Genomic DNA, 16,006 nt, shown 5'->3' with positions numbered 1-16,006 from the left:
ATTGGTAAATTATTTGCACACAAAAAAATAAATAAAAAATAAAATGAATTGTAATAGCAACTGCAATTATGTTCATGTAAACACAGAGAAATGCTGATATGCACATTTTTAATTTTTCAAGTTTTATGAAAAGGTCAAAAAAAGAGAGTAATATTTAAAAACATTAAAAAAAATGTTTCTAAAAAAGATATAAAAATTAATATACAATACAATATTATTACCTATTGCGATTTTTTTTAACAATTCTTTGGCACTTATCCATCCACTGAACTTTTTTCTTTAAATCTCAAGTTGACTAACTCCTCGTGTTGTAGAATACAAGTTAGTCCTTTATCAAAGTGGGGATTAAGAATATCCTCCTCCTGGCAGCAGATGCTCTCATCTCTTGTTGGCATAATTTTGCAATTTTGGCACTTGCACCAATGTGTATTCCCAATTCTTGGATCATTATAGTTCAATGTGGTTCAATGTGGATAAATGTAAAGTTATGCATCTGGGTACTAATAACCTGCATGCGTCGTATGTCTTAGGGGGGATTAAACTGGCAGAGTCACTGGGTGTACTTGTAGATCACAGACTACAGAATAGCATGCAATGTCAGGCTGCTGCTTCCAAAGCCGGCAGGATATTGTCATGTATCAAAAGAGGCATGGACTCAAGATGGACTCAAGGGACAGGGACATAATACTCCCCCTTTATAAAGCATTGGTACGGCCTCACCTGGAATATGCTGTTCAGTTTTGGGCACCTGTTCATAAAAGGGACACTGCGGAGTTGGAAAGGGTGCAGAGACGCGCGACTAAACTAATATGGGGCATGGATCATCTTAGCTATGAGGAGCGATTAAAGGAGTTACAATTGTTTAGTCTTGAGAAGAGACGTTTAAGGGGGGATATGATAAACGTATATAAGTATATTAATGGCCCATACAAAAAATATGGAGAAAAACTGTTCCAGGTTAAACCCCCCAAGGACGAGGGGGCACTCCCTCCGTCTGGAGAAGAAAAAGTTTAGTCTCAAGGGGCGACACGCCTTCTTTACCGTGAGGACTGTGAATTTATGGAACGGTCTACCTCAGGAACTGGTCACAGCAGGAACAATTAACAGCTTTAAAACAGGATTAGATACATTCCTGGAACAAAATAACATTAATGCTTATGATGAAATATAAAATCCCAACCCTTCCCCAATATCGCGCCACACCCCTACCCCTTAATTCCCTGGTTGAACTTGATGGACATATGTCTTTTTTCGACCGTACTAACTATGTAACTATGTAACTATGTCACCTGGGATGTCATTGATGCTTGGCCACTCTGGGTCGTTTTGGAAAGAGTGCTCATGTAGCTCGCCATGTAGTTCTGCCTTTTTTCTTAGTCTTTCCAGAAGAGCTTTTCGTTTCTAAAAATGAATACAAAAAGATAAAAAATTGTATACAATAAAAAAATGTAATCCTCTTGAACAATATATTAAATGGACATAGGGGTGTCACAAAAATTTTTGGGGACCACTTACAGTAGCCCTATGGGGGACTGTTTTATCCAAACCCACCAGTTCCTGCTAAAATGTTTGTCCAATGCATCAAGCTACAGACAAAATAGGAAAGTACAGAAATTTAGGAATAAATTAACCCATTAAAGATTATCATTTTGGTGAGTCAGAATACCATTGAAGGCTGAGTATGAAGTCAGCCTCCATGGTCTATTGTTGGTGTATAGGAATGAATGGGCTAGATCTATAACATTGAGATTTTTTGCCCATTGAATTCAATGGCCCATTGTGGTCTATGGAGATCCTGTGTCAAATGAAGTAGGAAACTAAACAGCAGGGTACTGGTAGTAATATGTATGGGAGACCCTGGTGTGGGTTCAATTCCTGGGTTCAGCTCAAGTTGTGTGATTATTCTTTAATTAGGTTTGACAGATATAGGTCAATTGATACTTTGAACCGTGGAAACTAGGTTGATTGGATACCATAAATGGGCAACTAGGTTAATTGAAAAAGGAGGTAATGTGTTGTATTCAATTGACCTAGTTCACAAAAGTTCAAACTAATATGAGTATAATCACAGAACTCTATGGGGGAGATTCATCAAAACCAGTGTAGAGGAAGAGTTGTGCAGTTGCCCATAGCAACCAATTGGATTGCTTCTTTCATTTTTTAAAAGGCCTCTGAAAAATGAAAGAAGCAATCTGATTGGTTGCAATGGGCAACTCAGAAACTTTTCCTCTGGACAGGTTTTGATAAATCTCCCTCTATATCAACAGAGGAATTGAACCCACACCAGGGTCTCCCATACACATTACTAACAGGACACTGCTGTTCAGCTTTCTTACAAGTTTACCACAATATCACCATAGACCACAATGGGCCCTTGGACTTAAATAGACAAAAAATCACTATGTTATAGATTTATTAATTTTATTTATTTATTTATATAGCGCATACAGATTCCACAGCGCTTACAATTATGGGGTACAAACAAAGACAAGTATCAGACATAAAATTACACAATAACTATTCAAACAAGAGGTGTGGGGATATGTTGGGGATATGTTGAGGCCAATTAGAGACTACTGTAGGCCTGTCTGAAGAGATGTGTTTTTAGGCCACGTTTGAAACTATGGATGTTGTTGTTGAGTCTGAGGGATTTAGGGATGGCATTCAAGAGAACCGGTGCAGCACGAGTGAAGTCTTGTAGACGGGAGTGAGAAGTTCGGATTATAGAAGATGTTAGTGTGAGATCATTAGCAGATCGGAGAGAACGTGTAGGATGGTAGACGGAGATGAGAGAGGAGATGTAGGGAGGTGCAGCATTGTGGAGAGCTTTGTGTGTGAGACTGAAGATTTTGTACTGTACTCTGGACTGAATTGTTAACCAGTGTAGTGACTGGCACAGGGAGGAGTCGTCGGTGTAGCGGCTGGAGAGGAGATGAGTCTGGCTGCGGCATTAAGGATGGACTGAAGAGGAGAGAGTTTGGAGAAAGGAAGGCCTATTAGTAAAGAGTTACAGTAGTCGAGACGGGAGTGAATCAAAGCAATAATGAGAGTTTTAGCAGTTTCAGTAATGAGAAACGGGCGGATTCTGGAAATGTTTTTTAGATGCAGGTGACAAGAACGTGAAAGAGACTGAATATGGGGAGTGAAAGACAGATCAGAGTCGAGTATAACTCCAAGACAGCGAGCCTGCTGCCCGGGAGTTATGGTAGTACCACATACCGAGATGGAAATGTCAGGGTTAGGTACAGTATCAGTTGATGGAGAAAAGACAAAAAGTTCTGTTTTAGAAAGATTTAGTTTCAGATATAAAGAGGACATGATGTCTGAGACGGCAGAGAGACAGTCACTGGTATTCTGTAGGAGTGCAGGGGTGATGTTGGAGGAGGAGGTATAAAGTTGGGTGTCATCAGCGTAGAGGTGGTACTGGAAACCAAATCCACTGATTGTTTTTCCAATTGGGGATGTGTAGAGTGAAAAGAGTAGAGGACTTAGGACCGATCCCTGGGGAACCCACGACAGCAAGGGGAAGAGGAGAAGAAGTAGAGCCAGAAAACGAGACGCTAAAGAAGCGTCCAGAGAGATAGGAGGAAAACCAGGCGAGAGCAGAGTCCTTGAGACCGATGGAGCGGAGACTACTGAGGAGGAGTTGATGATTCACAGTGTCAAAAGCCGCAGACAGGTCCAAGAGAATCAGTAAAGAGAAATTGCCATTTGATTTGGCCATCAGAAGATCGTCAGTGACTTTGGTTAGGGCCGTTTCTGTGAATGGAGTGAATGGAGCGGAAACCAGACTGTAAGGGGTCAAGGAGAGAGTTCTCGGAGAGATAGCGGATAAGGCGGGAGTAGACCAAGCATTCCAGGAGTTTGGAGATAAAGGGGAGATTTGAGACGGGTCGATAGTTGGCTGCACAGGAAGGGTCCAGAGATGGTTTTTTCAATAGTGGGGTTATGATAGAGTGTTTAAAGGAGGAGGGAAAGACCCCAGAAGAGAGGGAGAGGTTAAAGATTTTAGTTAGGTGACAGCTGATAGCAGGAGAGAGAGACTGGATGAGGTGTAAAGGCATGGGGTCACTAGAGCAGGTAGTGGGGCGGGCGGAGGAGAGGAGCTTGGAAACCTCATCCTCCATTACAGGCTCAAAAACTGAGAGTGATGAAGAGGAGACGTGGCTGGGAATTGGATCAGAACTTTTAGGGGACTGGGAGAGGATTTCATCACGAATTTCATCGATTTTAGTTTTGAAGTATTTGGCCAGGTCTTCAGCACAGAGATCAGTGATTGGGGTCTGTACTTTAGGCCGAAGGAGAGAGTTGAACGTGTCAAAAAGGTGTTTTGGGTTGTTAGACAGAGAGGAGATGAGGGAGGTAAAATATGTTTGTTTGGCGAGGTGAAGAGCGGAGTAATAGGATTTAAGCATGAATTTATAGTGCAGATAGTCTGAAGAAGTCTTAGTTTTCCTCCAGAGACGTTCAGCACACCTAGAGCATCGCCTGAGAAAGCGGGTTGTTAGCGTGTGCCAGGGTTGCTGCCGTCTGTGTCGGGAGATTCGTGTTTTAGAGGGTGCCATTTGATCCAGGGTAGACTTTAGGGTGTCATGGTAATGTTTGGCTGCTAGATTAGGGCAGGAGAAAGAAGAGATTGGTGATAGTGAAGATTGTAGAAGATAGATGTAGCCAAGTGGTCTTCAAACTGTGGCCCTCCAGATGTTGCAAAACTAAAACCCCCAGCATGCCTGGACTGTGAGTGAGTTGTAGTTTTGCGACATCTGGAGGGCCACTGTTTGAACAACACTGATCTAGCCCATTTATTCCTATACACCAACAAATTAACCCATTAAACATTTGAGGTTTGTTTAGTCAAAATACCATTGGAGGCTAAGTATGAAGTCAGCCTCCAGGGTCTATTGTTGGTGTATAGGAATTAATGGGCTAGATCTATAATATTGAGATTTTTTGCCCATTGAATTCAATGGCCCATTGTGGTCTATGGAGATCCTGTGTCAAATGACGTAGGAAGCTAAACAGCAGGGTACTGGAAGTCAGCCTCCAGGGTCTATTTTTGGTGGATAGGAATGAATGGGCTAGATCTAAAACATTATTTTATTTTATTTTGCCCATTGTGGTCTATGGAGATCTTTTGTCAAACGGGGTAGAAAGCTAAACATCAGGGTGCTGTTAGTAATGTGTAGGTTAGACCCTGGTGTGGGTTCAATTACAGTGTTCAAATGAACTTCAAGTGTAGCTTGTTGATATGCTTACCGGCGTTATTTCATGTATTGTTGCAGCTGTTTCCTCCTCACTGTCACTTTCCGTCTCCTGTTGAATACTATAATCTTCCTATTTAAAAAAAAAAAAAAAGTGAATTAATATAATAATAAGTATTAAAAAAATTATATATATATATATATATATATATATATATATATATATATATATAATAAAGAATATTAATTACCTCATCAGAAGATTCTTCAGGATTATATTCTTCATCCCTTTCCTCCTCTGCAGCATATGAATATCCAGTTGCCTTTAGTAAATAGATTAATAGAGTATGTAATAGCCTAAAGCAAAATTCTCCATTACTTGGTTTTGGTCTTGTTGAGATAACATGTTAGTGGCTATCATCCTTTTTCAGTACAATAATCAATTATACAAGGTTTAATAATACTCTGCACATTGTATTTATAGCGACAGCAAGCTAGGGCTGCTCAATATCATATTTTGAGCCTGTATGCTATGCACGCTCAGCTAAGCAAACTCATTATCATGTATTGAGTGTGCATGCTATGCACACTCAGCTATGCAGGCTCATTATCATGTACTGACTGTGCAGGCTATGCACGCTCAACATCAGGTATTGATCAGATAAGCACGCTAATTATTATGTATTGAGTGTGCATGCTATGCACTCTCATTATGATGTATTGAGCCTGCATGCTATGCACGCTCATTATAATGTATTGAGTGTGTAGGATATACATGTTCAATATCATGTATTGAGCATGCATGCTATGCACACTCATATATTAACGTTCATTATTATGTATTGAGTATGCATCCTATGGATGCTCAATGTAATATATTGAACATGCATGCTACACACTTTCATTATGATGTATTGAGCCTGCATGCTATGCATGCTCATTATCATGTATTGAGTGTTTATGCCATGCAAGCTCAATATCATGTATTGATTGTGCATGCTATGCACGCTCAATATCATGTATTGACTGTGGATGCTATGCATGCTCAATAACATGTATTGAGCATGCATGCTATGCACGCTCATATATTCACGTTCATTATCATGTATTGAGTGTGTATGCTATGCATGCTCAATATCATGTATTGACTGTGCATGCTATGCACGCTCATATATTCATGTTCATTATTATGTATTGAGCATTCATGCTATGTACTCTCATTATGATGTATTGAGCCTGTATGCTATGCATGCTCAATATCATTTTTGAGTGTGTATGCTATGCATGCTCAATATCATTTATTGAAAATGTATGCTATGCATGCTCATTATCATGTATTGATTGTGTATGCTTTGCGTGCTCAATATCATGTATTGAACATGCAGGCTATGCACGCTAAAATATTCACGTTAATTATGTATTGAGTGTGCATGCTATGCATGCAAAATATCATTTATTGAGCATGCATGCTACACACTTTCATTACGATGTATTGAGCCTGCATGCTATGCATGCTCATTATCATGTATTGAGTGTTTATGCCATGCACGCTCAATATCATGTATTGATTGTGGATGCTATGCATGCTTAATAACATGTATTGAGCATGCATGCTATGCACGCTCATATATTCACGTTCATTATCATGTATTGAGTGTGTATGCTATGCATGCTCAATATCATGTATTGACTGTGGATGCTATGCATGCTCAATAACATGTATTGAGCATGCATGCTATGCACGCTCATATATTCACGTTCATTATCATGTATTGAGTGTGTATGCTATGCATGCTCAATATAATGTATTGAGCATGCAGGCTATGCACACTCATATATTAACTTTCATTATTATGTATTGAGTATGCATCCTATGGATGCTCAATGTATGCTACACATACATGCTACACACTTTCATTACAATGTATTGAGCCTGCATGCTATGCACGCTCATTATCATGTATTGAGTGTGTATGCTATGCATGCTCAATATCATATACTTACTGTGCATGCTATGCATGCTCAATATCATGTATTGAACATGCAGGCTATGCACGCTCAAAATATTCATGTTTATTATTATGTATTGAGTGTGCATGCTATGGATGCTCAATATCAGGTATTGAGCATGCATGCTATGCACTCTCATTATCATGTTTTGAGCCTGCATGCTATGCACGCTCATTATCATATATTGAGTGTGGATGGTATGCACGGTAAATTTCTGATTTTGGACTCATTTGGTACTTTGGATCACTATCTATATTGTAGTGCTGCGGTTTTATTGAGTAACACCGGATCACTCCAGTATAGATGGTGAGCAAAAAAAGCACATTTATTCCATTGGGGGGAGGTTATGGTGTTATGTGCAATACAGTCTAGATGGTGATATAAATTGTGAATTCATTCCATCAATAAATATGCACAATTTTTGAATGGAATAAAATCTTTTTTTTTAATCACCACCTATCCTGAATTGCTGCGGTGTTCCTAATGCAATAAAATATGCAATCAGTGAGCACATGTACACGATAAAACCGCAGCAATGCAGTATAGGTCAGTGGTCCCCAAACTGTGGCCCTCCAGATGTTGCAAAACTACAATTCCCAGCATGCCTGGACAGCCGTTGGCTGTCCAGGCATGCTGGGAATTGTAGTTTTGCAACATCTGGAGGGCCACAGTTTGGGGACCACTGGTATAGATGGTGAAAAAAAAGAGATTTTATTCCATTACAAAAATGATGCATCATTTTTGAATGGGATAAAATCACTATTATTGACACTATTTATAATGCACTGCTGGCTGCAGCCATTCATTTGGGAGTGCAGCTTTATATGAAAAAATAAATAAATAAATTCACAAAGCTGCAATCCCCAATGAATGGCTGCAGCCAGCAGTGCATTATAAATGGTGTCAATAATGGAGATTTTATCCCATTCAAAAATTATGCATCATTTTTGATTGGGATAAAATCACTATTATTCACACCATTTATAATGCACTGCGGTCTGCAGTCATTCATTGGGGATTGCAGCTTTGTGAGATTTTATTTTTATTGTTTTGGGCATATAATCAATTGTACTACCCACCATTTTGATATTATAAATTCCCTCAGGGTACAGTACAGCAGCTCCATTCTCAGACTCTCAGAGGCTGCCGTCCCTCCCAGCCTGTATGCGCGCCTGTATGCGCGCTCCCGACATTGAGCGCAGAATACAGCAAGATGGGCGGAAGTGGTGGCCGGCGAGGCTTCAGATGACATCACGCCGGCCCGCCCGCCGACTTCCTGCAATCGTGAGACTGCTCAACTCTGAGCTACCGAAGAGGAGTGGAAAAAGGTATTGTTCTAATGTTTTAAGAGGATAAAAAAAACAGGGATAGATGTAGACAGTGGGAGGGGGAATATGGACATTTTAGTTGAGGATAGCTACTCTTTAAGAGCACATACCTCAGCTCTTCAATAAAATAATTTTTTTTATATATCTATATATATATACCGTATTTATCGGCGTATAACACGCACTTTTTAGGCAAAAATTTTTAGCCTAAAGTCTATGTGCGTGTTATACGCCGATACACCCCCAGGAAAGGCAGGGGGAGAGAGGCCGTCGCTGCCCGCTTCTCTCCCCCTGCCTTTCCTGGGGTCTAGAGCCCTGCTGCCGGCCCTTCTCACCCCCTGGCTATCGGCGCCGCTGCCCGTTCTGTCCCCCTGACTATCGGTGCCGGCGCCGATAGCCAGGGGGAGAGAAGCGGCGCCGACAGCCAGGGGGAGAGAAGGGGCAGCGGCACCCATTGCCGGCGCCGCTGCCCCGTTGCCTCCCCCCATCCCCGGTGGCATAATTACCTGTTGCCGGGGTCGGGTCCGCGCTGCTGCAGGCCTCCGGCGTGCGTCCCCGGCGTCGTTGCTATGCGCTGCACGGCGCACTGACGTCATGCGCCGCACCGTGCATAGCAACGACGCAGGGGACGCGCGCCGGAGGCCTGCAGCAGCGCGGACCCGACCCAGGTAATTATGCCACTGGGGATGGGGGGAGGCAACGGGGCAGCGGCGCCGGCGGCAATGGGTGCTGCTGCCCCTTCTCTCCCCCTGGCTGTCGGCGCCGCTTCTCTCCCCCTGGCTATCGGCGCCGGCACCGATAGTCAGGAGGACAGAACGGGCAGCGGCGCCGATAGCCAGGGGGTGAGAAGGGCCGGCAGCAGCGCTCTAGACCCCAGGAAAGGCAGGGGGAGAGAAGCGGGCAGCGACGGCCTCTCTCCCCCTGCCTTTCCTGGGGGTTTATCGGGGTATACACGCGCACACACGCACCCTCATTTTACCATGGATATTTGGGTAAAAAACTTTTTTTACCCAAATATCCTTGGTAAAATGAGGGTGCGTGTTATAGGCCGGTGCGAGGTATACCCCGATAAATACGGTATATATATATATATATATAGATGGATAGATAGATAAAAAAAAAGTCAGTTCTGTTATGGTGAATATATTTATTGTGTGATTGACAATTGATTGGTAATAAAGGTTTTTTCAATCAAAAATCTGTTCTTATCAGTTTAATATCTGATATGTCCCCTATCTGGGGACCATAAATTAAATGGATTTTTGAGAATGGGAGCCGATTTGGAAACTTGCTTCCGTCGCCCAATGCATTGACCCGATATGGCAGTATCTTCGGGTACAGTGCACCACCCCATTCCAGTGTTAAAAAAGACAGATTCTTATTTAATCCTCTGTGGGTGCTGCTGCAGCTGTTGCCTGCCTTGTCATGTCAGTCAGTCTGGCTGCAGAAGGTGCCGCTGCTGTCCAGACCCAGTACTGCTGAATGGCCTCCTTAATTGGATAAGCTCATCGTATCCTCACAAAAAAAAAAAAAGAGTTCCACAATTAGAGACCACAATAATGAGTTGCACTGACTGGTTTATGAACGTCTATCCATTTGGCGTTTTACTGACCATGTTTGCACACTGATTGATGTCAAAAAAAATAAAAAAATAATAATAATACTAATCTAGCACACCTGTGCAGGTTTGACATGACATGATACGTAGCTGTCTTGCAGGTGGTGCTGAATCCTGTTAAATGATGTGAGGGTCTCATGGTTATTCACAAGGGTGCGTCATTGCTGTTGCTTGACCATGCATTGGTTCTGTGGTCAGTGAATGATAAAAACAAAATTTGCCATCCATTGATTGATGGGAAATCAGCCATGAGGCATTTGTTTTTAGAAACTGCTGCTCACAACCAATGTTGCAATGGAGTGTCTCCATCTGCTGGTGGTATTGGATAAGCATTAGTGCTATGATGGGGTCTGAAGAAGAAGAAGAAAAGAAAGAGAGAGAGAGACTGACTGAGTGAGTGGGTAAGATAGAGAGTGAGTGAGTGAGAGTGAATGAGTGATTGAGTGAGTAATTGAGTGAGTGAGAGAGAGAACAAATGAATTAAAGTGAGTGAGTGAGTGAGAATGAATGAAAGTCTGAATGACGGAAAGAAAAAAGTATGAAGAAAGAAATATGAAGAAAAGAAAATGTATATGGAGTTGCAAACATGAGTGCAATCTACAAAGCTGTTGAGGCTGGTCCTCATGGGAGGATTGTTGCACCCAGGACCTTTAGTTCTATTAAATGTCATTCAATGCCACTGCCAGGTGTAAACAGCAGAAGAACCAGAAGCACCAACAGCACGACCATGGGTTGTCAGATTACCCTGATTCAGCAAAGAGTCCAAAAGGATGCAGGTGAATACTGTTTATTTTCAGTTTCTCGTTACAGTTGGTTTGATTCCGTGTCCGGACAGCCAGGGAGGTAGCTACAGGCAACAAAGGTAAGCGTGTTGTTTTCATATGCAGATCTTAACCCCTTAAGGAGGGAGGGCGTGCCCATACGCCCCCGTTTCAAAGTCCTTAAGGACTGAGGGTGTATGGATACGACCGTGGGAATTTCGGTCCCCGCCGCTAGCCGTCGGGTACCGGACCGAGATGCCTGCTGAAATCTTTCAGCAGGCATCCTGTGAAAATGCCTAGGAGGGTCCTGAGAACCCCCCATGTCGGCCATGGCGGCAAATCGACGTTTGTGGCAATTCCGGGCTGATCGGGTCTCTGATGACCCGACTGCCCGGAAAATAGGGATGAAAGGATTTGTCAGTGACAGCCCCAATCCTCCTAAGGGATAGGAGCGAGGTGGCAGTGGTGCCATTCCCCCCTATCCCCTGCCATTAGTAATGACTACTGACCAATGGCAGTTAAAGGCGGAGGGGTTACCATGGAAATTCCCCGCTCTGCCCGCCCCTGGATGTCAGGAAGAGAGCGGGGGGGGGGGGGGAGAAGATGGTGGCGGTACCTGGGGGTTTGCCCCCCCCTCCATGCGAATGTACAGGGTACATTCACAAGGGGCGGGGGTTTACAGTTAGTCTCTCGCTGCAAGCTAGAGATGCAGGAAATTTTCTGCTGCAGCTCAAACTCCCAGCAGGAAACTCGCTGTAATCCCCCGGCAGTCTGAATGTACCCTAAAAACACTACCTATAAACATACCCCTACACAGTCCCCCCCCCCCCCCCCAATAAAAATGAGAAACCTCTGGTATGGCACGGTTTCTAAAACGCAGTCTCCAGCTGTTGCAAAACAACAACTCCCAGTATTGCCAGACAGCCATCGACTGTCCAGGCATGCTGGGAGTTTTGCAACAGCTGGAGGCACTCTGTTTTCGAAACACTGCCGTAGGGTATTTTGGTATCCGAGGCAAGTCTAACTCTTGCATCCGAAATTTAGGCCTTAAATGCGCATGGCGCTCTCTCACTTTACCGTACTCCATAAAAATTGCCCAACAAATTTTGGGGGGCTTTTTCTCCTTTTACCTTTTACAGCGGTTCTGACATAAACGCACAAAAATAAATACCCACATGTGACCCCATTTTGGAAACTACACCCCTCACGGAATGTAAGAAGGGGTATAGTGAGCTTTAACACCCCACAGGTGTTTGACAAATTTTCATTAAAGTTGGACGTGAAAATGAAAAATTTTTTTTTCTTCACTAAAATGCTGGTGTTATCCCAAATTTTTCATTTTCACAAGGAGTAATAGGAAAAAAAGCCATTGATGGCTGGGAAATATTGGAACATGGAGGTAGGCATCTTTGATGTCCACTGAAGAAAGAAATTCCCCTTGTTCCATGGATGCCACTACCGAACGGAGGGATTCCAATCGGAAGTGGCGGATGAGAAGATGAAGGTTGAGACGCTTGAGGTCCAGGATTGGCCGCACAGAACCGCCCTTCTTGGGGACCACAAAAAGATTGGAAAAGAAACCCCAAAAACGTTCCCTTAGAGGAACTGGGACAATAACTCCCTGGAGAAGCAGGGACCGGAGAGCCTCCCGAAACTGTTTCGCCAGAGAAGGAGACCGGGGGGCCCGGGACTGAAAAAAACGATCCCTCGGGAGGGAGGCAAATTCCATTCGGTATCCGTTGGACACCACGTCCCTGACCAAAGAGTCCTGAATGTGTGTGGTCCAGATGTCTCGAAAAAGTAAGAGACGACCTCCCACCCGAGAAAAATCTGCGGGTGGGGGCATCACTTCATGCGGAAGTGGGTTTGCGTTTGCCCGATTTGGCCGCAAAACGGCCTGAACGGTTGGAGTCCAACTTCCAAGACGGGCAAGCCCGGAATGAGGGAGCCTTCTTGTCCCGCGAAGGCGCCTGCCTAGACCCCTTATTAGGGCCAAAAGTCCAAAAGGACTGAAAGGAAGAGGACTTCCTCTGGGAAGTAGAGCGAGCCTTATTTTGAGGCAACAAGGAACTCTTGCCCCCCGCCGCCTCAGAGATAATCTCGTCAAGGCGCTTGCCAAAAAGACGGGCACCAGTAAAAGGAAGCTCGGTGAGAGACCTTTTGGAAGCGGCATCCGCATCTCAAGCCTTAAGCCACATGGAACGGCGGAGGGCCGCCAGGTGACCCACAGCAAAGGCAGCACAACGGGCTGACTGCATGGAAGCTGTGCACAAAAAGTCCCCAGCTTTAGAGCATTGGAGAACCAAAGCAGACAGATCCTCTGGGGGGATCCCGCCTGGATACCCTGACGGAGTTTTGAGCACCACACCGATAGGGCCTTGGACACCCAAGCCGAGGCGAAGGTGGGAAGCAGAGAAGAGCCTGCTGCTTCAGAGGCAAACTTCGCTAAGGACTCCACCTTCTTGTCCGTCGAATCCTTGAAAGCAGCCATATCTGCTAGCGACAGTGTAGTAGCCTTAGAGAGGCGGGAAATTGGTGGATCCACCAAGGGAGGGGAAACCACGTTAGAGGCAAGGTCCTTGTCGAATGGGTAACGCACCTGAACCTTCTTCATTCCCGGGAGCCTCTTGTCCGGATGTTTCCATGCAGATTCCAGAAGGATGTCAAATTCAGCGTGAGAGCTGAACCTTTGAGGTGCCAGTTTAGCATGATGAAAAGATACTTCAGGAGTCACATCCGAAGATCCTGGGTCCTCTAAGTGAAAGGTGTCTCTTATGGCCGCAACCAATGAGTTCATCATTTCAACTGTATCCAAGCGGTCTTCCGAGTCAGATGCCGATTCGAAAGCCTCATCCACCAGTTCACCAGGAGAATGTGAACAAGTGGAGGCAGCCCTGGAGGGGGGCGACCATGACCGGGTACGCGACTCTTGCGAGGCAGAGTGGCGATTCCGGGAACGTCCTCTGGAGGAGCGACGTTTGTGACCAGATGACACGGGGGGGCGGGACCCACGAGGGGAGCACCCACGTCTACCTGAAGACTCAATGGAAGAGTCAGAAGATACACCCCTAGTACACCTGTGAGATTGTGAAGTATGTGGAGAAGAGGAGCGGGGCCCTTTAGAGGGTTGGCACAGGGCAGACCTCTTCAAGGCAGACACCACGTCACGAGAAGCCTCAGCCACCGAACGGGAGACTTGAGTCAAGTCAGCCCATATACTGGGATAGGGAAGAAACCCAGGCTGGAGGGGCGGCCGAATCCACCAGAACTGAAAGAGCATCCGAGGGTACCAGGGGGTCTGGGGCAGCAGAGGAGCAGGCAGAGCAAGTGGGTTCAGCAGAACCAGGCATTTTGGAATTACAGTTCTTACAGACCAAATAGGAAACTAACGCTCCAGTTGTCTGTTTAGAGGGAGGAACAGTTCTGGGTACGAACATAATGAAAAAAGAACTATCTCACCCGAGTCTGTGTCCCCTGTGGCGGCTGCTGTGAGGAGAACTCCGCTCTGTGTAGATAGAGAGGGAGAAACAGGCCAGCCAATAGCCAGAGAGGGGCGTGCCTGGAGCAGGGGCCCTGTCTGATTGGCCTCTGCCACCGAAAATCGCACGCACGGCGCTGATTGGAGGACAATCCGCGCCTCCAGTGAGCTCCGGCGGCCCTGTGGGCGGAGCTATAGCGCCCCGGCCGCCGAGAAGAACAATAGTAATGGCACCCGCTCCTTGCCCCAGACGCACATGTCAGCCGCATATGCGCCCACGGGGAAGTGAGCGGGCGATACACATATTCGCCGACAGTCGTCTGTTGCCGAAAGCGAAAGTAAGTCGGCGCTTCATGCGCCCGAACAGTAAAAGCGCCGCGGCTGTCAGCCACATAGTAAGCGCCGCGGCTTTCAGCCGCATAGTATAACACACACACACATGTGCATAATAATAAAGTAAACCATTCATTCCCAATATGCCATTGCTCGCCCCTTTTTTAGAATAAAAGATAGAGCCCCTAACACAGGCCAGCCCCTTGGACCCTGAAAGGTGGGCCAAAAAATGAGGGTCTCCAGAGGTTGCAAGTCAGCACCTAAAGGGAGAAGAATATATACTCGCCTCAATCAGTAGTACTTACCTAATGGAGTCTTCTGTGAGGTCTTCAGTCAGCTTTCTGTTACCTGCATCACGCTGAGCTACCATGTGCGAGCAAAGCGAGCAGGGAATAGGGGGACCCGGACCCATGAGGTACAACCCCAGACGCTGACCGTTGGCGAGAGGGGGTGAACAGCGCATATACACAATGTCTGTGCCCCCTCAATCACAATGAGCAAACAGTGAGCCGCAGTTCCTGAGTCCCCACCTGAAAACATGAAAGAAAACGGAATAAAAAACTAACACATACCCTAACTAGGAAAAATAAGAATCAGAAGACCTGGTCTGGAGAATTCCAGACCATGTCCACCTCCTTCAGACACTAAGCTAAAACTGATTAGCTCAGGGCCTAGAGGCGGGTATATCCTGCTGGGAGGAGCCGACTTTTTTTGTTGCCATAATGTCATACCTCCTAGAGACAGCAGCATACACCCATGGTCTGTGTCCCCCAATGGAGCCGATAGAGAAAATCTAATTTTCCATTTTTACACCCAACTTCAACGCAAAGTTGCCAAACACCTGTGGGGTGTTGAGGCTCACTGTACCCCTTGTTACATTCCTTGAGGGGTGTAGTTTCCAAAATAGTATGCCATATGTTTTTTTTGTTCTGGCACCATGGGGGCTTCCTAAATGCAACATGGCCCCAAAAACCATGACAGCAAAATTTGTTTAAAAAAATCCTACAGTTGCTCTTTCCCTCTTGAGCCATGTTGTGAGCCCACAAAGCACTTTATGTCAACATATGATGTATTTACGTACTCGAGAGAAATTGAGCTACAAATTTTGGGGGGCTTTTTCTCCTTTTACCACTTTTAAAAATGAAAAAAAATGGGGCTACAAGAATATGTTAGTGTAAAAAATGCAGATTTTGATTTTTCTCCTCCACTTTGCTGCAATTCTTGTGAAAGACCTAAAGGGTTAACACACTTTTTGAATGTCATTTTGAAAACTGTGA

The 16,006-nt window shown here is 44.9% G+C and overlaps 1 protein-coding gene and 1 non-coding gene across 2 annotated transcripts in view; one reads left to right on the top strand and one right to left on the bottom strand.

Annotated features, from left to right (window-relative positions):
• Nucleotides 1-1,272: 1,272 nt before the first annotated feature.
• The window catches only part of LOC130291899 (uncharacterized), a 65,942-nt gene continuing 51,208 nt past the window's right edge, over nucleotides 1,273-16,006 (bottom strand). The window contains exons 8-10 of the mRNA XM_056541331.1: nucleotides 5,453-5,524; nucleotides 5,257-5,334; nucleotides 1,273-1,401 (exon numbers count right to left, since the gene is read on the bottom strand). Coding sequence (XP_056397306.1) covers nucleotides 1,273-1,401; nucleotides 5,257-5,334; nucleotides 5,453-5,524 — 279 coding nt within the window. The remainder of the gene's footprint in view (nucleotides 1,402-5,256; nucleotides 5,335-5,452; nucleotides 5,525-16,006) is intronic.
• LOC130292221 (U2 spliceosomal RNA) lies at nucleotides 9,704-9,890 on the top strand. The gene has a single exon (XR_008848129.1). It is a non-coding gene; the product is annotated as a U2 spliceosomal RNA (small nuclear RNA).

The sequence above is a fragment of the Hyla sarda genome, chromosome 9 (genome assembly GCF_029499605.1).
Source record: "Hyla sarda isolate aHylSar1 chromosome 9, aHylSar1.hap1, whole genome shotgun sequence".
Lineage (NCBI taxonomy): Eukaryota > Metazoa > Chordata > Amphibia > Anura > Hylidae > Hyla > Hyla sarda.
Note: the sequence above shows the minus strand (reverse complement) of the source record. Positions and strands in the feature narration are given on the sequence as shown.